Source organism: Phycodurus eques, chromosome 2, assembly GCF_024500275.1.
Source record: "Phycodurus eques isolate BA_2022a chromosome 2, UOR_Pequ_1.1, whole genome shotgun sequence".
NCBI lineage: Eukaryota > Metazoa > Chordata > Actinopteri > Syngnathiformes > Syngnathidae > Phycodurus > Phycodurus eques.
Window position 1 is genome coordinate 36,945,901 of NC_084526.1, and position 23,765 is coordinate 36,969,665.

Sequence of the window (23,765 nt, forward strand, 5' to 3'; positions counted from 1 at the left end):
TGTAATGTGGAGTCTGTTGTAGATTGAGGTAAAAAATTATGTGCAGTGTAACTGGGTGAGGATTACAAAAAGAACAGAGAAAAAAGAAGACATGTTAGAATTTGACTTGAAAATAAGCACACTGTCAAGGATGGAATTTAAATCTATCATGAAATATTTTAGAAGTTGTGCACGTAAAGCATCACAATCACAAGGCAGCAAACCAAACAGGATGTGGCTTTTTGTGAATTCTTCTGCAAATTGCAAAAATATTTACAACTTGGTAGTTCATTTGCAAACTGATTGAGGAGTATCTGCAACATTTGCACAATCAACATTGTCCCAGATTATCGCACTACTCGTCACTTTAATCTGCATTTGATCTACTCTAAATGCTAGAGGACTCTGCATCTTTTTGCACAATTGTCAAAAAAATAAAATAAAAAATGTACCGGCATTACCAGATAACTAGCAACCCTTTACTGCTCAGTGACTGTTTTTTTATTTTTTTATTTGTCAATGTCTTTCTGTCTCCAAAGTGTTCTGTAAATTGACTGTCTGTTGTCGTACTAGAGCGGCTCCAACTACCAGAGACAAATTCCTTGTGTGTTTTTTGGACATACTTGGCAAATCAAGATGATTCTGATTCTGATACTCTCCTTGAAGTCTCGGCGCCCTTTGCACAATGGTCATTGCACCGGACTATTGCAATATTAGTCATTCGAACTGCTCTAAGTGCTAGAGGACTCTGCATCTTTTGCACAATTGTCAAAAAAAAAAAAAAAAAGTACCGGGATTACCAGATAACTAGCAACCCTTTATGCTCAGTGACTGTTTTTTTTTTTTTTTTTTGTCAATGTCTTTCTGTCTCCAAAGTGTTCTGTAAATTGACTGTCTGTTGTCGCACTAGAGCGGCTCCAACTACCGGAGACAAATTCTTTGTGTGTTTTTTGGACATACTTGGCAAATAAAGATGATTCTGATAAAATCTTGTATTCCGATACCACAGCATCCTGTCTTTTACGAACACTGGTCTTCATCTTGTCAACTCAAACGCGACCGGATACACTCATTACCATGGCGACAACCACAACAACGGATCATGCCACGTGTATTATAAGAACAAAATGGGGAATGGTGGTGGTCACCAGTACTCGGGAGAGGACATTCATTTAAGGCTTGCTTGAGGTATGTTCACGTACTTTTAATACGATATGACTCGCAAGCAGGCAACAAAACGGTACGTAGCCTAGCAAGCTAGTGCTAGCACTAACGGTTGTACATAAACATGCCGCCGTTCTGTCGAATCATGCTCTTACGTTTCAATCCCCGGCCCCGCCTGTGTGGAGTTTGCATGTTCTCCCCGTGCCTGCGTGGGTTTTCTCCGGGCACTCCGGTTTCCTCCTACATCCCAAAAACATGCATTAATTGGAGACTCTAAATTGGACGTAGGTGTGAATGTGAGTGCGAATGGTTGTTTGTTTGTATGTGCACTGCGATTGGCTGGCAACCAGTTCAGGGTGTACCCCACCTCCTGCCCGATGACAGCTGGGATAGGCTCCAGCACGCCCGCGACCCTAGTGAGGAGAAGCGGCTCAGAAAATGGATGGATGGATAAATAACTGTACATTGCAAATATTCGTGTGCGTACAAACACAGACAGAATGTCGGGCTTCATTTCCTTGTCTTGCACAATGGCAAGGCTGGAGGAGCTCCTGCCTGGGAAGGTTTTCTTTTATCTGGCCTGCGACTGACGGGATGGTGGTGTTCGTCTCCTCTGGCCCAGCCGAGGAAGACGCACACGCCTCCTTGTGCTCGGACCTCCGCTCCTTAGTAGGACCGATTTGGCCAGCGGTGGGGGCGGCGGGTCTCGTTGTTGATCCCATGGCGTAGGCGGATCTCCCGGAGGCGAACTTGGCCACCGAGTCCGTCGCCACGGCTCACCGCCGAGCCCAGCTTCGGCCCGGCGACTTAAGCTCTGCGAGTACAGAGTTTGTCACGCCTGCTCCTTGTCCACCAAGTGCGGCTCAATGGGAAAACGTAAAGATCGGAGTTTGGAAGTTTTGCTTTTCAATGTATTTTAATCCTCGTATTTCTAGCCTTGCGTAACGAAGCATTCAGTAATGGCGGCTGTGAATGAAAAACTAAATGCCTACAGAGGCCTGTCAACCAATCAGCGGTTGTCGGAACAACCCGAATTCCTGGTAGCTCTGGAAAGACCCTACCCGCCAGGAGGAACTCAACAATCCAAGGGGAACCTTCCGTACCCTGGTAGTTTTTTTTCAGGGGCACACAGGGGGAACTCAAGCTACAAACCGTTGGTAGCTTGGTAAGTTCCTACAAAGGTTTCTGCGGCTGGAAATCCCCTAATGACACAAATGCAACAGGCTAATTTCAGAGTTCTTTATGTCACGGAGTTAAAAATGGAATTTGTTGATTGATTTATTTATTTCTTCTTACTTGTATTTTCGACCTGCATTAATCATTTCATGGTTACTTTGAGTATTTGTGAATTAAAGCTCAATTACTGGTTTTTATTCATCGTTATTTTATCATTTCCTTTGTAATCGGCCTTACTCTTCCTCTGTCGTACCTGTTGGCCTTCTGTCTTCCCTCAGATTATGATGCTTGTTGAGGTTAAATCGTAAATGAAAGAGCTCCTACTTTATGTATTTGTGCCATATATGTTACAACCTCCAGTGCATATTGTTCCCACCGACATGTCATTATGACTTCAAGGTTTTGTGTCATTTCTTTCACTAATAGTAGTTTTATAGACGATTTTTAGTGTCTTGTTTTGACGCGAATTGTACACTTTGCTACGTGAACTAGGCTGAATAAGCATTTATTTCCAATTGTAAATACGGTTATTTTAAATGTTAAGGACGCAGGGGAGAAGAAATGACTTCTTAATGTCTTCTGCAGGTATGTTTTCTTTGTTTAATATTATTTTGGGCGTTTACTTTTGCAACCTGTGCATTGTCTCACTTTAGCCACTAGGTGGTAATGTTTCCCCATTTACGGGCTTTTGAGGTTTGAAACATAAAAAGGTTTTCTTGTAACAACTCCTGTTTATCAATGTAAAAATAGGATTAATACAAAATATATTTTTAAGAATGAACAATATTCATGTTGCAAAAAAAAAAACATAAACTGGGATGTTGCTAGATGAGGGAAGCAGAGGTGTAGAAAGAACTTCAGAAGGCAAACAATGTAGTGTCTCCTGCATGAGTAAATCAATGCTGGAAACCAGTCAATTGATGCATCATCATTGAACCCTATCCACACACCTGTTACATATACAAATATTTTTCTTTTGTGCATAATAATTTGGAACGCTGCATTTTCCCCCCTGTTGTCACTGTGGTGGTTCTGTTCTATAAGAACCTCATTATTAATCCTCCCAGTTGGTCCCGATGGATAATCCATCGATTTTGTGTACCGCTTATCCTCACTAGGGTTGCGGACATCCTGGAGCCTATCCCAGCTGTCTTTGGGCGGGAGGCACGGTACACCTTGAACTCGTCGCCAGCCAATGGCAGGCCACATAGAGACAAACAACCATTCGCACTCACATTCACAACTATGGGCAATTTAGTGTCTTCAGTTAACCTACCGTGCATGTTTTTGAGATGTGGGAGGAAACCGGCATACCCGGAGAAAACCCACGCAGGCACGGGGAGAACATGAAAACGCCACACAGGCGAGGCCGGATTTGAACCTGGGTCCTCAGAACTGTGAGGCAGATGTGCTAACCAGTTGCTCACCGTACCGCCATTATTAAATTAGAATATCATTAATATAATGAAGTTTATTATTGCAGTAGCTTAATTTAAAAAGTGAAACTCACATTTTATAGATTCATGAAACATACATTTCAGAAAGCCAATTCCTACCGAATTCATTTTTCATATTGATTGTTTCTGATATAATCAAAAAATTATAATGTCATAATTTAATAGATGGTGAATTTTGGGTTTTTGTCAATTTATAATCAAAATTATATATTAAAAAAAAAAGAATTATGGCATAGTTCACTCTGTGTGTAGTGAATCTATCTAATGAGTTACACATGTATAATTGTTGATGACCAAAACACTTTATTCACTTTAAAATCACATCACCAGGTTAGTCCCATTCCATTATGCCAGCATTGCTGAGGAAAGCTTCAGTGACATGCAACAAGTTTGTCTGGTCTACAAGTGGAGCGCCACTGGTCTGCTGGATGAAATGCTGCAAGTTACATTGTCTCAGCTCCCTTTTCAGCACCTCAAATGTCTCCCATTTCCCCTAAAGAATGATGTAGATTACATTAGAAAATGTAAAATCTGTCTGGAATCTGTCGAAAAACAAAAAGAATGGTCACACAGGGCTTGACATTAACACCGGCCAACTCGCCAAATGCCGGTGAATTTCAGCATGGGTAGGTAAAACCACCACACCCACTACCCACTTTGCTGGGTTGTATTCTGATTGGGGAAAAAGAAATGAAAATTCATACCCTAAGCTTTTCCTCTGTAGTTTGTAGCTCTTTCAAAGTCCTTGACAGCGTGTCATCCAGTTCTTCTCTTTGCTTCATGCGATAGTTGAGCTCCAGTTTTCAGGGCCTCAATATCTCCTCAGAATGTTGAGTGTCCACCTGGGAGTTTCCAAGTTGTATGTTGTGTTCTAGATGTGAAGAATGGACTAGAAGCTATTCGACGCGATAACTATGATCATCTACTGATAACTGTATCTGGTGTAAACCACTCCGCAATTCTGTTGTTTACAATGAATGAATGCATTTTATTTGAAAAATGACCAAAAGTACAGAAATTCTGACAATATAAATATTCATATCCTACCTTGTTCTCTATCTTTTTCTTCCTGTAACCTTTCTTTCCATAGTTTATTTTGCATCAGCTCTGCCTCATTATTTCTGAACCATTGCTCCAGTATGTCCAATTCATCTGTGGCGCCACAAATCTATCCAGGAATTGTAGCAGACGCCTTTTCTTGTTCCCACCATTCTGTCTCATCTTCCAGATCTTGAAGCTGAAGTTGCAAGTCTTTCAACATCCTCTGTTGCTGCGGAATCTGTCTAAATAGCTCATCCTTAGAGGAGGAGGAAGTGCCATTCATCATTGGTGGGTAGTGAGGATCAAGAAAATTTACACGGGAAGCGCGCAGTTCAGGTGAGGCCCTGGGAGAGGCCCAAACCTGGTTTGATTTAGTCCTTCTGGCAAGTGTTGATGCACCAAGACTAAAAGTGAGAGCCCTCTTTGGATCCCTCTGTTGGAGGGACTCTGAGTCTTGTGGTTTGAACAGAGCAGGATGAATGACTCTGGATTTTTTCTCTTGCCCATCACTCAGGCTGGGACCAGTCCGTCGCAGAAAGAACTGAACCTCTGAAGCCAACTGTACAAACTTATTCAGATGCTGCAGCGGACATTCATCGGCAACTAGCTGTCTCTCTGTGCCCCGTAATTTCAAGATTAGAATGTAACGACCGGTTTGACCTGCGTAACAGACACAAGGTTAATGTAAACCGTATACATATACACTACATACAATACATCAATTACATACAAGTACAGTAATAGTAATTGAATTGATCTGTTCCAGTACCAAAATGTTGCTGTCATAGAACCTTTGTTAACTCATCAGGCAGTGTTGTAATTAACATTTTAATTTTTTGTCGTCAGCGTGGCACGGTGGATGACTGGTTAGCACATCTTCCATTCACCTAACCGCTTATCCTCATGTGGGTCACGGGTGTGCTGGGCTATGGGCTAGAGGCAGGGTACAACCTGAACTGCTCGCCAGCCAATCGCAGGACACACACACATTCACACCTACGGGCAATTTTGGAGTCTTCAATTAACCAACCATGCATTTTTTTGTAATGTGGGAGGAAACCGGAGTACCCAGAGAAAACCCACACAGGCATGGGGAGAACATGCAAACCCCACACAGGCGGGGATGGGATTTGAACCCCGGTCATCAGAACTGTGAGGCAGATGTGCTAACCAGTCGTCAACCGTGCCGCTATAACAGTCTGTATGATTATAAATATAAAAAAAGATTAACATTTAATTTCTACTCTAGCAGCCAACGGAAAGACATTTTCTGCAAGAGCAATGAGTCATCGGACGTGTCCCATCCACATCACATTCGGAAAATGTACCTATCCGTCTCAGTTTAATTTGACTGGAGGTGAGAAAGGTGACATGGTAAGCGACTGGTTAGCACATCTGCCTCACAGTTCTGAGGACCGTGGTTCAAATCCCGGCTCTGCCTGTGTGGAGTTTGCATGTTCTCCCCGTGCCTGAGTGGGTTTTCCGCGGGCACTCCCGTTTCCTCCCACATCCCAAAAACATGCAAGGTAGGTTAATTGAAGACTCTAAATTACCCGTAGGTATGAATGTAAGTGCGAATGATTGTTTGTTTATATGGGTCCTGCGATTGGCTGGCGACCAGTCCAGGGTGTACCCCGCCTCTCGCCCGGAGATAGCTGGGATAGGCTCCAGCACACCCGCGACCCTCGTGATGATAAGCGGAACGGAAGATGAATAAATGAATGAATATTTAAACACACACGATGCAGCAACACCTACAGACAGAGCATATCACAATATTCACAGGCATACTGTATGTTCTTTATGCTCTGTGAAAAATGACAACTATTACCAGAGCTTTGTCTTCTTCATGCATCATTAAATCTATGTGTAATGTGTATTATAAGTATGTACTGTATGTATGTATAATGTACTGTACCCTGGTGGTCAAGGCAGACACACCAGAAGGAGCAGAACAATTTCCATGATTCAATTGAATAACACTATCTGTCTGACTACACACGTTACATGATCTCTTAAAGTAGTGGTGTGAAGAATAAGGTTTGTGTAAAACAGAACGTTTGAATATTTATTTTATACATTTTATTGTATTAAAAACATTCTCATTTGATCCATTCATATTTTTATCGGGTGTATCAAACAACAACAACAAAAACACAAAAAAAACATCCTCAATGATTTACTACCTTGGCATAATGATGCATATGTTCACAGTTTCTAAAACATTTCATGATAAGTGCAAATTCCATTCTTGACAGTGCGGCAAATTTCTCTTTTCTTCTGTTGCATCTTTCTGTAATCCTCACCGGGGTACAGTGGCGGAAATTGGCATGTGCGAAGTGTGCAACCTCACAAGGCAACACTCTGTTTGAAAATGTAATATAACAAATTTAAACATTTACATCAGCACTCCAAACTCCCATCCGACCCCCCACCCATCGATGATCATATTTGAAGGTAAAAGTTATTGCTGAAACTGATCATCAGATTATGGGACAGGACTAAAACGTGGTAAGATTTCTGTCAGCACCCTCCGTGTTGACGATTAGATTGAGGGCGCGCTATCTAGGTGCCGAGGGGCGACTTCACACAGGGCGCCATTTAGGCCAGCCACTGCACTACCCGTGTACACTGCATATCCTTTTTACCTCACACTTTTACAGACTGCTTTACCTTATTTTATGCTGAAAGAATCCTTCAAACCCTTCAGTGCTTGCTGCTTTGTGATTCTTCTCCAGGCCTTTGGAACATTTGCTGGCCTGGCCTGATACTCCTTAGCAAATTGAAAATTGTAGCGTACCAGTACATACTTCCAGTAATCAGACGCTTCCATTGTGAGGTCTGGGGGTATGTGCCAGTCAGGATAGTAGGTATTATAGTCTCTGTAATTAACCCACTCCATAGGTGTCCCATACATTCGAAATGTACAATCACTCTGCACATCAGTTGTACACAGAGATTCAACCAGGACTTCAGTTAAATAATTTCTGTATCTTCCAAGCCCCTGTGGTCGATGCACAGCCGCGTGATGTTTCTTGTGTTCTTTGCCACCTGCTTCACAAGGAACTTTACAAAATGGACACTGCTCTCCACATCCAAATATTCTCTCGAATAGCTCATTCTGTGGTTTTACTGCAAGTTTTTTTAGACTCTCAGTTATGTCTTCAGTGTTGGCGAATTCAACAAGGAATGTGTCCTTTAATGTATTCAAAGATGCAATGAAGCTTTGTGTAAATGAATGGCATGTGCTTTGGATCTGAAACAGACTGCGTTTTTGTGCCTCCTCTGAGATTACGATGTCTTTAATTAGATATTTACGCATTTCGTTGACCAGATTTGGAATGTCCGCATGGTCTTCTGATGTAAAATTTGAGGCCTGCTTTATTGCATTTATTAATTTAGAAACTACAACCTCCAGATTCTTCTTCTTTAATTTGTACAATGTCTTGTCCTTTTCCATTTTTTGACAGATGTGAAGAAGTATCTGATCCTTAACGTATGTTTCATAGTGACAAATGTACTTGACAAAACTCTTGAAATCATCTTTCAGCAGTAATTCTTTCTGAAGGTTGTATTGGAAACAAGAGCGTGAACTGTACATCATTGAATGACTGCTTGTCAAAATTTCATCAACAATTTCAATTCCCAAAGATCTGTTGATGCAATCCTCAACAGCCGGTTGGATACAAAGCTGGACAAAATCATTTGCTTTGCGTTGGCAATGATCGGTATTGTTGTATAAATCCAGAAAGTCTGACAAGTATTGGTGCCTGCACTTTTCCAACTGTGTTCGGGGATCATTATTTGACAAAAATCTTTGGTGCAGCTTGAGGAATTCTCTTGCAGCAATGCCACAAATATGGAGTTTGAGGTCAATCTCAAACTGAGTGTTGGTTTGGTGACAACTGTAACCTTGATTAAGCAATTCATCAACCCTCTGCAGAAGATCTCTTGAAAGCGAATCATGGTAATCACCATTTGACTTAGTTTTATCAAGAATAAACTGGGTGGCTGTCTCAATTACACTGTCTGCAAATATCTGTAAATCTCCTTTGCATAAATTTTGAACTTTCGCCATAAAGGAGTTGACATGGTCACGTCTGGTCTTAAATGGGTCCATTCCAAAACCCTTTAGGTTTTCAATATGTTGTAAGTTCTCATTCACTTTCCGATGTGAGACATTTTTCTTCAGTTGGGTAAGAATGTATGCAGGTATATCTTGCTCTTTGAGTGTAGGTACATTGGCAGTAGCTGTAGCCCACATTTTGTCAAACTCCTCTCTCAGTTGGTCATCAGACAGTCTCAAGTCTTTGAAGTCATGCAGAAGTTCCATGACTCTCTCTTCAATCACACCACGGTACTCCTGTTGTATATCCTGTGCCTTTTTCAAACCAATTTTTAGCTCAAAGACTTTGTCCAATTTAGTATTCACTGAATGTTGAATATCATTTGAGACACATGTGATACTATTAAAAAAGTCAGTTTTGTATTTCTCTATCAAATTTACACGTCTGTCTTTCTTTCTGTAATAGTCAAAAAGTTTCTCATTGAATTTACTTTTTTGTATTTCAATTTTTACGGATAGTTCCGATTTCTTTAACTTGACTAATGTATCCCATGTTTCCCATCCAGCCTCATTGTTAGCATTTAAGATTTCTAATTCTGCTGCTGTCTGCCAAGAGAATATTTCTTTTCGCATTTTCCATTCCCACTCGGCAAACTCTTTGCACAGGTTGTCATAAGCATGGGCCACAAGTGTGTTTCTGAAACTAAAGATGAAGTTCTCATATTTCACCGATTTCCACAGACTACGCATCCATTCTAGAAACTCTGGGATCTTTGAGACATCATTACGCCTTTCTTTTCCTACTGACTCCAGAAGATTTTTCTTGAACTCTGCTATAGCCTCACTGTAACCAGTGTTTACTGGTGCCATTGGAGGCGTTCCATGCCAAAGTCCTGGGATGTTCCAGTTGTTGTTTTCCAAGTCATAGTTGAGCACATCTGTGAATGCTTGAATCGAAGGCTGTCTCTCCATTTCAGCTGCAATTTGGGTCATTTCATTTAGTTGGTCCAATAGATGTTGTCTCTCTGTCAAGGTTTTGGCATGAGCTGAAACTCCAGCAACATTTTGGTGCACAAAATGACAAACTGTATATTTTCCAATTTGTTTCATTCTCATGAAGGCATGGACAGTAATTTGCAGGACATCTTTCATTTCAGTTGCATTCTCCATTGCAATGTTGATAATGGTCACATCACTTAAGCCTATGACAAAGCTTGCCAGTTGGTTGTCATGCTCATAACTATCTTCCAGTTGTGAAAGGTCAGGGGATTTCAGACCTTCAGTATCAATGAGGAGGATGAAGTCACAACCCAACTCAATTTGTGTATCGTCTCCAACTTTGAGGAAAAGCATATAGGCCCCTCTTGTACATCTGCCGCTGCTGACCGGAAAATGAACACCAAACATGGTGTTGAGAAGAGTTGATTTTCCAGTACTTTGAACACCCAACACGGCTAGTACTATCAGCCTGCTGTTCCCACGAACCTTCTTGTGAAGCTCCATTAGCACGGCTGTCACCCACTTCTCTGGGATGTTTGAAGCGTCTCCATCCAAAAGCTCCAATGGATAACCGTCCAACAGCATTTCAGCAGCTACAGCAGGCAAATAGGAGAATTTATCTGAGGGATCTCCTGATTGCATGGAAACCTCATAGTTTAGTCCCATTTCTCTCATGTAATGCTCTACTCCTAAAGAGCTATCCAGCAAATCTTGATCAATCTCTGCAATGAGTTTGGCATCCTTATTTCTGCATTGCTCTTTGAACTTGTTACGCAGGGCAGTCAATTTTTCACGAGAATGGGTATTAAATATGAACTTCATCCACTTTAAGAAAACATGTATTTTCTCTTTGTTGCTTGTTGATAAGATGTCAATAAAATCTTGCATTCCTTTCGACAATTTTTGCTTGTTTTGCTCTTCCCAAATGTGTATTTTCTCTGCCTGTAGCTGAGCTTTATAATGCTCAGTACCCTCAGTGCCAACATCAATCATTCTGCATTCTTTCATCTCCAGTCGTGATAATCTCTTCCAATTTTCTCCTTGCAAAGGAAGTTGTTGTTTCTTGTAGTGTGGTATACTTCGTACACTAATACCCCTCATAATATCTTCAGCAGTTTTTTTCTGGTCAAGAGTTTCCTTTTCATCTACAGACAGACCCAATTCAATTGCTTTGTCAAGCATTTTTTCTATACTCATTGTATGTTTTATGTTAAACAGTGAGTTCTTGATAGCTCCACAAAGTTTCTGAGAAAACTCTGCCACGTTCACTCTTGAGTCTTTGATTTTTACACTGCTATTTGGTAAATTAAGCGTTTTCAGTGTTTTCTTGAGAGACATCATATCCTCACAGGCACCCTCTTTGCGATTAACAACAAAATGAAGTTTGGATTTTGCATCTTGAAGAGCTGTCAGAATGTTGTGCTCCTTGTCTTCAATTTTGTCCAAAAATACAAAAACTGCATTGGACACTTCATAAAGAAAAGAAAATTGTTGGAGTGACTCACAAATATCTCCTCGCAAATTAGCAAATGTAATTGGCTCTGGGAATATGTCAAGATTCTCTCTCCCACAAGGAAGGAACCAGCAAACTTCCACCAACGTATTTGAAATTTTTCTAGTCCGTGCCCCTCCTTCCATGTCTCTGTGTATAAATATATTGTGATTCTGCTGGCCACAGCTGAGGATGTGATTTAAAAACTGAGATTTGGATAAACTGCTGTTTTTTAACCTCACAAAGGAAAAGAATGGTATCGTTGCTTGCACAATGTTATTCTCAACAAATCCTCTGGCCTGACACAAATCATGCGGACACCACTCCTTCACAATTTCTCTCAGAGCCCATAGCATCAGAGTACACTGATTGTTGTTGCAGTGGGGTAACAACAGTGGGACAGAAAACTGGCATAACGACATCTTGAGGGCCATTTCCTGTTGCAAAAAGCTATCAGCACAAATAAATAGACCTACTATTAGGTCAAGAGGATGAACTGTGTTTTCTGAGTCACATGCTGTGTAAATGTCCAGTTGGTCAAGGCTGTCTTCGGTTTCCTCAGGACTGCTTAATATCTGCGTACAGTTCCTGCATCCTGCATCGATTTTAAGCAGTTTTCTGAGGAAATAAAATGGTATTTCATCTGCTGATAAAACAACTGTTTCGTATATGCTGCTTTTGTTGACTTCCAAAAGAGACTGAAGAGTGAGTTTGTTCGGATAATATTTCTGTAGTCCAAGGTTGGAGAGGAAGTCGAACAGGTCTGTCAAAGAGAAAGACAAGATTATTTAAAAATAAAAAGCATATCTGTTTTTTTTGTATCTAGACTTCAAATGGTGATTGACATGCATGCCTCTGAATGCATTTCGAGTAGTTAAATCAAAATGATTAAATTTGCATGCAAAGTCACAAGCAGACAAAACCCTGCCTGAGGAGTGGATTGGGGTGTGTGAGATGGGGTGGGTATTTCACAGGACACCCATATCTAACTGCAAGGTCCTAACTGAATTACTTTGATTTCAAGGGCCCTATTTTCGTGAGCAGCATAAATCCGACATGGCGGACGGGGTAAATCTGCATGGAGGCGGGTTAGATCGGATTTTGGTAGTTTCACAGACAAGAGCAGGCCCGGTGGATCTAAAAGAGCTGGGTCTGTGCTGCTGTATTTTTTGAGGTACAAGATACAAAATAAACAAAATGCCCTCTCGGGGATAATCACTTGGGTGGTACGTCTTCACCCCCACACAACCGCCGTTGACTCCGTCGCATGGGCGAGGATGGGCCGCCGCCGACTCAGCAGGCTTCGAGGACGGCTAAGTCGGCATCTCAAGCTCCCTACAGGCTCAGGGAGCCGAGCAGGTACAGTTTCTGTTTACTCCTGCTACTTGCACACAGAAGTGGAGCAGGACAAGGATGTCTCTGATTGGCTGTTCTCATGCACATTCCCGTTATGTTAGATGGAGGAAATACGCATACAGCTGAAAACTGAGATTGACATTATTAGGAATCCCATGTGGCGGCACGGTGGCCGACTGGTTAGAGCGTCAGCCTCACAGTTCTGAGGACCCGGGTTCAATCCCCCCGGCCTGTGTGGAGTTTGCATGTTCTCCACGTGCCTGCGTGGGGTTTCTCCGGGCACTCCGGTTTCGTCCCACATCCCCAAAAACATGCATAAATTGGAGACTCTAAATTGCCCGTAAGTGTGCATGTGAGTGCGAATGGTTGTCTGTTTGTATGTGCCCTGCGATTGGCTGGCAACCAGTTCAGGGTGTACCCCGCCTCCTGCCCGATGACAGCTGGGATAGGCTCCAGCACGCCCGCGACCCTAGTGAGGATAAGCGGCTCAGAAAATGGATGGATGGATGGAATCCCATGTACTTTCCTGGGCGGACAAGCACTGCTCCAATATTACTGGCTCCAGGTGCCACTGCACTATGTATGTATGTATGTATGTATGTATGTACACCCTGACTATCCACCTTAGCTGTGCCCAGGGGTAGATTTTGATATGGGCAATATGGGCAGTTGCCCAAGGCTGCAATTTTCAAGGGGCCCAAACAACTGGCGCCCAATTCAGGGTGTACCCCGCCTCTTGCCCGAAGATAGCTGGGATAGGCTCCAGCACGCCCGAGACCCTAGTGAGGATAAGCGGAACAGCAAATGGATGGATGAATGATATCTTTGGGTAGGTTTCCAGCCTTAGTTGAGGTTTTTATTGCTCACATCATTTGGATATTTTATTGCTCACATTTAAAAATATGATCACCCTATAGATGAGGAGACTTCACCACCACCAGAAAAGACAGGTCAACTGGAGACACACACTTGGCCAACAGAGAAGGCAAAAGACGGTACAGTAGGGCGTGAAGAACAGCTCGGAAGCCATCTCTTGCACAGCCCAATTGAATCTGAATCTTGAATTGAATCGCCGTAGATGGAGAGGCAGCTGTGTTTGTCGGAAGAACGGTGTTGAGTCGCTTACAGAGTTTCCTCTGCTTTGTCACTCTTGGCATGCTTCGAAATATTCAGGAGTGGACTGTTCAGCATGGATGCCAGACAGAGCATGACAGTTGGTTTATGTCCCTCCATGAACTAATGGCGTTCATTGTCATCCACCTCTTGTGTGGGGTGATCAAACTTCGATCACTGTGTGACGCTGGGTCAGAAAAACTGGGACACTCACTGAATGTACATGTCCTTTATCAGGCATGCACTGGCATGAAGGAGAGTCGGGTGGACTTCCTTGTGGAGCTTGCAAGCGAACTCGCACAGTCACGTGGGAGCCAAGAAGTCGAATAAGGACCTTCTTCGGCAACAAACTCCCACACCTGGCCAAGGGAAAAGAGCAATGTGCCAGGTGAACTTTTGGTGCAAGAACAATCACGCCACTGTGCACTGTGTTGATTGCTACAAGTACACATGGCAAATGCAGAAAGGAGATGGTGTGGCAGTGCCAAGTATGTTCAGACAATGTAGAGGGTTTAATAGCTCACTTTATCCACATACTACACAGATTTGTGTTTGTATACAACCCCAAATCCAATGAAGTTGGGACGTTGTGTTAAACATAAATAAAAACAGAATACAATGAAGAATACAAAGCCATTTATCAACAACACCCAGAAATGGCGCCAGCTTCGCTGGGCTCATCTAACATGGACTGATGCAAAGTGGAAAATTGTTCTGTGGTCCGACGAGTCCCCATTTGAAATTGTTTTTGGAAAATTGTGGACGTTGTTAGTGCCAATAGCATGGGTAACTTACACATCTGTGAAGGAACCAGTAATGCTGAAAGGTACATACAGGTTTTGGAGAAACATATGCTGCCATCCAAGCAACGTCTTTTTCATGGACGCCCCTGCTTATTTCAGCAAGACAATGCCAAACCACATTCTGCACGTGTTACAACGTGTGACTTTGTAGTAAAAGAGTGCGGGTACTAGACTGCCCTGCCTGCAGTCCAGACCTGTCTCCCATTGAAAATGTTTGGCGCATTATGAAGCGTAAAATACGACAACGGAGACCCCGGACTGTTGAACAGCTGAAGCTGTACATCAAGCAACAATGGGAAAGAATTCCACCTACAAAGCTTCAAAATTAATGTTCTCAGTTCCCAAACGTTTATTGAATGTTATTTAAAGAAAAGGTGATGTAACACAGTGGTAAACATGACCCTGTCCCAGCTTTTTTGGAATGTGTTGCAGCCATAAAATTCTAAGTTAATGATTATTTGCTAAAAACAATAAAGTTCATCTGTTTGAACATTAAATATCTTGTCTTTGTAGTGTATTCAATTAAATATATGTTGAACATGATTTGCAAATAATTGTATTCTGTTTTTATTTATGTTTAACACAACGTCCCAACTTCATTGGAATTGGGGGTTGTATTTAATTGCAGTAATTAATAAGTAAACAAGATGTGTTGGAATCTTATGCATCAGCAATAAACCTCAACAAGAAATGAAAAACAAATTGTTGACCTTACTAATGTAGCCAGGTGGTAATTCGGGATACTAAAATCTTGCAGACCTTCAAGGGTAAATATAAACTCCTTTATCACCCTTCTATAAAGGTTTATACTGATGAGGATTTTTTGGTTTGACTAATTACGGTATATAGTATTGTAAATATGAGGTTGTTCTCTTCCTGTGCGAAGCCATTCGAATTAGTGTGTATTGTTGAGTGTAGTATGGGTTGGAGAGGTGAGAAGAGATGTTGTCTTGCGAGAAGAGAAGGGGGAGGAGAGAGAGGCGCGTGAAAAATATAGGAGGACGGACGTTGAAGAACGTAGAGAAACGAAGCACCGGAGAAAAAAAGAAAAACAGAGTCAGCAAAACCCCGAACGGTTTTGCTAAGAGAATTTCATCCAGTACTGCTGAGCAGTTGGAGTGGGTAACTCAAGAAGCCCGGTCGAACAACTTTTCCGTGGCAAAATATGTCGCTGTTAGCGAAGTCACGAGGTACGGCTCATGCTAAAAAAAATATATATATTTTTTTTAAACTACAGCCAAACAAACACCTACATTTTATTGTATTTTTTTAACTGTCCAGCTATTGTTTTATAGTTATTATCCATGTACATGCAGGGAGAGCTTTATAGGGCTTGTGTTTCAGTACTCAACAAGACTATTAGACATACATATACAACTTTAAAACACAAAAAATAATTTTCATCTGAGCAGAGGGAAGATTTAACATCATATGGATTTTGACAACCTCAGCCTCTACTATCCCCATTGACAGGGGTGAAATTACAAAGCGGCCTGTGATGTAAATGAGTTTGACATCCTTTTGTTTATGTGTATAGTGACCCTGTCAAACAAAGTCAATTTAGGAAGTACCATACGTACAAGGGAATTTTTTTTTAGCATTTCTTGATAAGTTTGTTCTGCTGTAAAGTCTTCCTCTTACGTAGTGAGCATGAACATACGTGGGGGATCATGAGGGGTGATACAACTTTTTCATGTCCATTCAACAATAATAATAACTAGAACTGCACCCCAAGTGGAGGAGTTCAAGTATCTTGGGGTCTTGTTCACGAGTGAGGGAAGAATGGAACGGGAGATCGACAGGCGGATTGGTGCAGCGTCTGCAGTGATGCGGACTTTGGATTGGTCCGTTGTGGTAAAGAAGGAGCTAAGCCGAAAGGCGAAGCTCTCAATTTACTGGTTGATCTACGTTCCTACCCTCACCTGGTCATGAGCTGTGCGTCGTGACTGAAAGAACGAGATCCCGGATACAAGCGGCCGAAATGAGTTTCCTCCGCAGGGTGTCCGGGCTCTTCTTTAGAGAGAGGGTGAGAAGCTTGGTCATCCGGGAGGATCTCAGAGTAGAGCCGTTGCTCCTTCACATCGAGAGGAGCCAAATGAGGTGGCTTGGGCATCTGATTCAGATGCCTCCCCCGGACGCCTCCCTGGTAAGGTGTTCCGGGCACGTCCCACCGGGAGGAGAACCCGGGGACGACCCAGGACACACTGGAGAGACTACATCCTTCTACATCCTGGGAATGCCTCGGGATCCTACCCGGAAGAGATGGATGAAGTGGCTGGGGAAAGGGAAGTCTGGGCGTCCCTGCTGAAGCTACTGCCCCCGCGACCTGATCTCGGATAAGCGGTAGAAGATGGATGGATGGATGGAACTGCGACCAGCTAGAAATGGCCCTCGCACCCACAGCCATGTTGCAGTACTGGCACGTTGTGATAGTGGCACATTGCGAAATACATCACGGCGAACAGCATGTTGCCACAATTTTGGTTGACCAAGGTGAAATGTGCAGGCGGGGCCGCTTTGTTAAATATTTGTAGCGGGCGTGACTGAGCCATGTTTTTGAAATTGCACAAAAAACATTTTAAATATTGAAATTTGGCCGGGCTTGTGTGTGCTCAGTTTCATTAGTTTTGTGATGTTTGGACCCTCAAAACAGCGTAGCTTTCTTGGCAAACAGCGCGGCGAACAGCATGTCGCCACAACAACAGGCTTTTGATAACTTTTCATGTTCCACAGATAAAACACCCAAAGTTTGTTGTTAAATGGATAAAATCTGTAAGAGGAGATCATAAAAACATGAAGGCTATAAAAGGCAAAAAAAAATAAGGACAAATGTAAAAGTAAATTCAAAATGGCGCACTTCCTGTTGGGTTAAGGGTATGGCTCAAAGAGACTTTTTTTGTAGGTCTTGGGTTGTTCAATATGCCTACCAATTTTGTTAGACGAAACGTACAGCCTGGGCTGCTTTGTTGAAAATTTGTAGTGGGTGCTACAGCCCTTTTTAACAAATTGCACAGAAAAACTGTAAACTACTGCAATGTTCACTTGACTTGATGTGTTTGCAAAGTTACATGATTTTGCATGCATGTTTAGACCCTCAAAACAGTGTTGGTTTCTTGGCGAACAGCGCGGTGAACAGCACGTTGCCACGGCAATAGCGTTTGTTGAAAACTCATAAACTTTGTATTGTGTTATCATGAAGGCCTGAAGTCTTCTGAGCAAATATTAAGTAGATTGGATTAACCTGCTAACAGAAGAACAACAAAGTGTGAAACATGTAATTTCCTTGTGGGAGTAGGTGGCGCTATTAGTAAGATACTTTTTTCCCCCATAAATCCCTTTATGTGTGGACTGTCATCAAGTGTGTGATATTTTGAAGAGATGACCATCTGGAGTCAAGTTACAACAGCTTTTGATGCCATGGTGAATCATCCAAATTTGCCACACCGCCACGTCCACGCCTTCTGCCAAAACGTCTTGAGACTTAACTGACAAAATTTTAGGTGGATCTGCTCAACATACTCGGCGCAGTACATATAAAATGTGAGGGAAGACATTTGTTGTCGCCGCATGGTGGCGCTATATATAGCAAAATATTGTCATACAGATGTCTTCAGGGCGTGATTTTAATGAAATGTGAAATTTGGGATTTTTAAGGAACATGTACAGGGGAGTTAAGTATTTCCCATTTTGTGACGAAGGAAATTTGCATCCATCCATCCATTTTCTTTACCACTTATCCTCACGAGGGTCGCGGGCATGCTGGAGCCTATCCCAGCTATCTTTTGGCGAGAGGCAGGGTACACCCTGAACTGGTCGCCAGCCAATCGCAGGGCACTGCCATAACATATAAACAAACAACAATGCACACTCACATTCACACCTACGGGCAATTTAGAGTCTTCAATCAACCTACCATGCATGTTTTTGGGATGTGGGAGGAAACCGGAGTACCCAGAGAAAACCCACGCAGACACGGGGAGAACATGCAAACTCCACACAGGCGGGGCCGGGATTTGAACCCGGTCCCCAGAACTGTGAGGCAGACATGATAACCAGTCGCACACCATGCCGCCCGAAGGAAATTTAGTATCCAAAATTTGATAGCCCGCCTGCATCATATAGTATGGCGAAATGAAAAGCTTTTAACAACTTTTAATATCCCAGGTCTAGAGATGTTACTCGCCAAGTTTGAAGTCAATCGGATGAAAGCTGCCATGTCCATCCATCCATCTTCTGCACTGGCTATCCTCACTTGGGTCGCGGGCGTGCTCGAGCCTATCCCAGCTAACTTTGGGCGAGAGGTGTGGTACACCCTGAACTGGTCGCCAGCCAATCGCAGGGCACTGCCGTATCACAAGTTTAAAATATCACATTTTTCGCCAGACCCGACATGCGTGCAAAAACTCGTTTTCCGGTAATTTATGGCCCTCCAAAATGCGATTGTTTTTACATGATAATAATAATAATAGGCGGCACGGTGGACGACTGGTTAGCACATCTACCTCACAGTTCTGAGGACCAGCGTTTCAAATTCAGGCCTCGCCTGTGTGGAGTTTGTACGTTCTCCACATGCCTGCGTGGGTTTTCTCCAGTCAAAGCCATAAACCTGTTACGGCGATAAACATGTCAAGTTTGACAAAATGTTAATTGTCTTTTTTTCTTTTCTTTTTTTTTTGACACACTCTTGCTGCACCGAAATGCCCAGCTTGACAATCAACCTCCGTTTTGAAAAGTCATGAGGGTCAGCTGCGGTTCGAACCCCTAACCTCACAACTGTCTGGGAGATGTGCTAACCACAAGGCCACCAAGCTTGCCCTTTTCTTCAAATTATACATATAAAATATTTTATCTTTCATCTAAGAATTGTACCTGTTGGGTTCTGTCTTACAGAGCTCACTGTAGCCATGGTTTGACATCCCTCTCCTTCGTCGTCTTGAAAAACCTTGAGGCAATATCATTTAATTAGGACTCTACTTTCTCTTTTAACACTCTTTAACACCCGAAATTATTGTTGATTAATTGTTGATAGTTCTGTAAATCAATGTAAATTACCAATATGACTGGAACTTTATTCAATGGAAAATAATTTCTTGAAGTTTATTTATTTCTCCTCATCAAAATTCACTTACCTTACATGTCAGCCAGCAGTATTCTGAAGCTGACCCTCTTTTGTGGTACTTATAAAGTTAGCAAAGAGAAAGAGAAAGCATTTGAGAAACAGGAAGAGCAGGTCCCTTGGCATTTTCTGGTTATCTTTGTTCAGTTTGTCTCACAAGCAGTAAATGTGAATGTACTATGAAGAACCAGTGACTTTCACTTAACTGTTAACAGGTTACATACAATTAGATATAGATATGGCCAACACAAGTGGCACGGTGGGTGACTGGTTAGAGCGTCTGCCTCACAGTTCTGAGGGCCTAGGTTCAATCCCCGGGCGGCCTGTGTGGAGTTTGCATGTTCTCCCCGTGCCTGCGTTGGTTTTTGCCGTGCACTCCGGTTTCCTCCCACATCCCAAAAACATGTATGGTAGGTCAATTGAAGACTCTAAATTACCCGTAAGTGTGAATGTGAGTGCGGATGGTTGTTTGTTTGTATGTGCCCTGCGATTGGCTGGCAACCAGTTCAGGGTGTACCCCGCCTCCTGGCCGAAGATAGCTGGGATAGGCTCCAGCACTCCCGTGACCCTCGTGAGGATAAGCGGCACAGAAAGTGGATGGATAGATGGGTCAGCACAATATTTTGTGTGAAGCCAACAATTGTTTTTTTGAGTATGAGAAAGCGTGTCCAATCTTTTGACTGGTACTGAAAACACTGCCAGCAGCGACATTGCTTGAAGCTTATTTTATACTTGACAGGATGGTTGTTGGTATTGTTGTTCTGGACCATAATGCAAGAAAGTCTATGTGAATGACAAGAGAATGCTTTTGTTTGTGTGTCACTATGTCCAGAATGTTCCTCAACAGAACTATGTGCAACTTCAGGATGTGGCTCTTCTACATTCCTCTTATTGTTTCTTGTGTCTGTTTCTCTGAAATCACATCAGAGGCAGGGATTATTGTCATGAGTGTGTGTTCCGGTTGTTGTCTTCCCCCTGTCTCATACACACCTGCTCCTGAGAGCATCTTCACCACCTGTGCCTCGTTCACCCTCATTACCCCTTGCATTTAACCTCGTGTCTCATTCTTTCTAGTTGCCAGTTCGTTGTACCTTGTCGTCGCGTTCCAGCATTCCTTGTTTCCACGTCACAGACTCACAGTAAGACGAGACCTTGTTCCGATTATCAACCTTGCCTTTTTGCCTCACGTTTTTGGATACTGTTGCCTTTTTTGGATTGCCTGCCTGTGTACCCGACCTCTGCCCGTATATTAAACCTCTTTTTTTGAAACTGTGCTAACCTGTTGATGCATATGGCACCACCCTTCTACAACTTTTTTTTTTAAAGGTGTTAAGCTTTCCACCGCTTTCACACACTCTTCTTTTGACCAGGGTCTGTAAACAAGAATTGTTCTGCCTTCTCTGCCTCCTTCACCTTCATATTCAGGATTTGCCATTTCGATCATGGGATACAGGTCCCCTTCAGTTAAATCTTTCAATTTGGGAGAGGAGTCTGGACTTAATACTCCACCCATCATTCTACTCCAATTACCCACACCACCAGTTTTACTTCTTGTATGTGCAAGTGTGGCTGGCAGAGGCGGATACAGGCTTCTCACATTCTTGTTTACAGAAGGTGGAGGAGAGCCAGTATATGGCGACTCTAAGTGCAAAACCGGAGTACCCAGAGAAAACCCACGCAGGCGCGGGGAGAACATGCAAACTCCACACAGGCGGGGCTGGGATTTGAACCCGGTGCCCAGAACTATGAGGCAGACGTGATAACCATTCGCCCACCATGCCGCCCGAAGGAAATAAAAAAACAAAAAAAATTGATAGCCCGCCTGCATCATATAGTATGGCGAAATGAAAAGCTTTTAACAACTTTTAATATCCCAGGTCTAGAGATGTTAAATCCCAAGTTTGAAGTCAATCGGATGAAAGCTGCCATGTCCATCCATCCATCTTCTGCACCGGCTATCCTCACTCGGGTCGCAGGCGTGCTTGAGCTATCTATCTATCCCAGCTATCTTCGGGCGAGAGGAGGGGTACAACCTGAACTTGTCACCAGCCAATTGCAGACTCTACTGGTTACTTGATTTCAAAAGTAACTAAGTTAGATTGCAAGGAACTTTTTTTTAAATTTTTTTATTTTTAATTTTTTTTTATTTTTATTTTTTCTTTCTTTCAGCAGCTGCCAAGTGGCAGGAATATCACTTATCAACAGTACAAAAAAAAGCATTAGCTTAACCGTACCCATTACTTGGTAATGTACGCCACACAAGTTACAGAATGATGTACTTTCGTGAACGGTGCAGTGCGTGAAAGCGGCTCATGAGCAGTGAGTACTCCAGACGAAGTTGAAAGCTTTGTTAGAAGTATAAAAAAAGAGAACAAATAAAAGTTGCGGCCCGGGTTTAGCCTGCCGACCGTTCAAACCTCTATTACCCGTTCTTTTAGTCTGGTCAAGGTGATTCTTCAATGATTAGGCAAGATGAAAAGTTTTTAATCAAAGAGAAGATGAGGGCTATATTTCATTACCACCAAACACTGGTTCAGGTGCTCTTCAACGGTCTTTGATGTCTTCCCACGATTCCTCGACATAACTGTGTGAATTGTTACCCAATGTATACACTTTCTAAGTTGCATAAGTATAAACCTTTGTTCTTCTATAGATTGACCGAGACTTCATGATGATGTTTGGAGAGGAAGTGTCAGGCAGATTTTTTTTTAGCAAATTGGCCTACTTTTTTCAAACCAAGGATCTGGGCAGGCTGCAAAACAATGACTTCTAAAGAGCATATTGAAGACCTCTTGTCTGAGCAGCACGATTCAGGTGGGTCTGGATACTTTGGCTCATGCTTCTCTTCAAAACATCTCCATTATTTATGATGTGAATGTGTCTTGTATTTCTCGTCTTTTTTTCCCTAGGCTAGGACAGTGACCTGACAAAAATTCCACTTGCCTCCAAGGGCCACAAGACGAGTGCTAAAATCATCTCATGTGAAGCTGTAAACAATGCTGTGAGGTATTTTCAGGTATTCAAGTAGTAGTGTACTTCTTGTGTTGAAGCATTTTTCTATTGGCTTGATTATTCATTTGAATGTAGCTGCACTACATTTCATTCTTCTTCTTTACATTTTGTTATAGATGAGAGCCAGTGTTGAAACGGCCCTTCCTCCTGTGCTTTGGTCAAAAGAAACTCCAAAGATAATATGTCATGATTGAGCTGAAGGCCATCCCTTTTAAGGCACAGACATCCTTGGCAGCTTTTGATATGTTTTCACAGAAAAGATTGGTTCCAAAACATAATTTCAAGACGCATTATCCACGTTTTATTGGAATAATACAGTATGTCAACTCATTCATGTATAGTGCATGAGGTTTGAGGCCAAGCATCCATCCATTTTCTGAGCCGCCTCTTCTCACTCGGGTCGCGGGCGTGCTGGAGCCTATCCCAGCTGTCATCAGGCAGGAGGCGGGGTACACCCTGAACTGGTTGCCAGCCAATCGCAGGGCACATACAAACAAACAAACAACCATTCAGACTCACAGTCACACCTACGGGTAATTTAGAGTCTCCAATTTATGCATGTTTTTGGGATGTGGGAGGAAACCGGAGTGCCCGGAGAAAACCCACGCAGGCACGGGGAGAACACGCAAACTCCACACAGTCGGGGCCGGGGATTGAATCCGGGTCCTCAGAACTGTGAGGCTGACGCTCTAACCAGTCGGCCACCGTGTCGCCTTAAAAAATATCACAAAAGCATTAGTGAAACAACACCAGAGACAGCTAGTTTACCACTGGGAGAATTTAGATTTTCAGATTTGAGTTTGGTCTAGGAAGAAAGAAATTATTGATAGCTTGGAGGGAGGTGAGGGTGAAAGTTCTGTTACGACACACTGTGAAGTATCAACCACTAATTGGGTGAAGAACTATGGGACAGAATATCAGATTGATATGTTTGTTTCTTGGAACAAATATGGACCGTCCTATTTTCAGAAAGGTCACCAACATCCTTATA

At 42.6% G+C, this 23,765-nt stretch overlaps 1 protein-coding gene and 1 pseudogene across 1 annotated transcript; both read right to left on the reverse strand.

Moving 5' to 3' along the window:
* Nucleotides 1-4,107: 4,107 nt before the first annotated feature.
* On the reverse strand, nt 4,108-5,722 carry LOC133414899 (ras association domain-containing protein 8-like; annotated as a pseudogene).
* Nucleotides 5,723-6,680: 958 nt separating this feature from the next.
* On the reverse strand, nt 6,681-19,815 carry LOC133399204 (up-regulator of cell proliferation-like). Its single transcript, XM_061670539.1, has 3 exons — nt 19,776-19,815; nt 19,516-19,588; nt 6,681-12,137 (listed from the first exon to the last, which is right to left on the reverse strand). The coding sequence occupies exons 2-3, from the start codon at nt 19,550-19,552 to the stop codon at nt 7,492-7,494; spliced, it is 4,683 nt and encodes a 1,560-aa protein (XP_061526523.1). The 5' UTR covers nt 19,553-19,588; nt 19,776-19,815; the 3' UTR covers nt 6,681-7,491.
* Nucleotides 19,816-23,765: the final 3,950 nt, after the last annotated feature.

Bases quoted from the DNA above. Each gene is read 5' to 3' on its own strand.
- LOC133399204 (XM_061670539.1), bottom strand. From the start codon at position 19,552: ATGGCTACAGTGAGCTCTGTAAGACAGAACCCAACAG. The intron at 12,138-19,515 runs GTACAATTCTTA...TCTCTTTGACAG, and splicing joins TGTAAGACAGAACCCAACAG to ACCTGTTCGACTTCCTCTCC.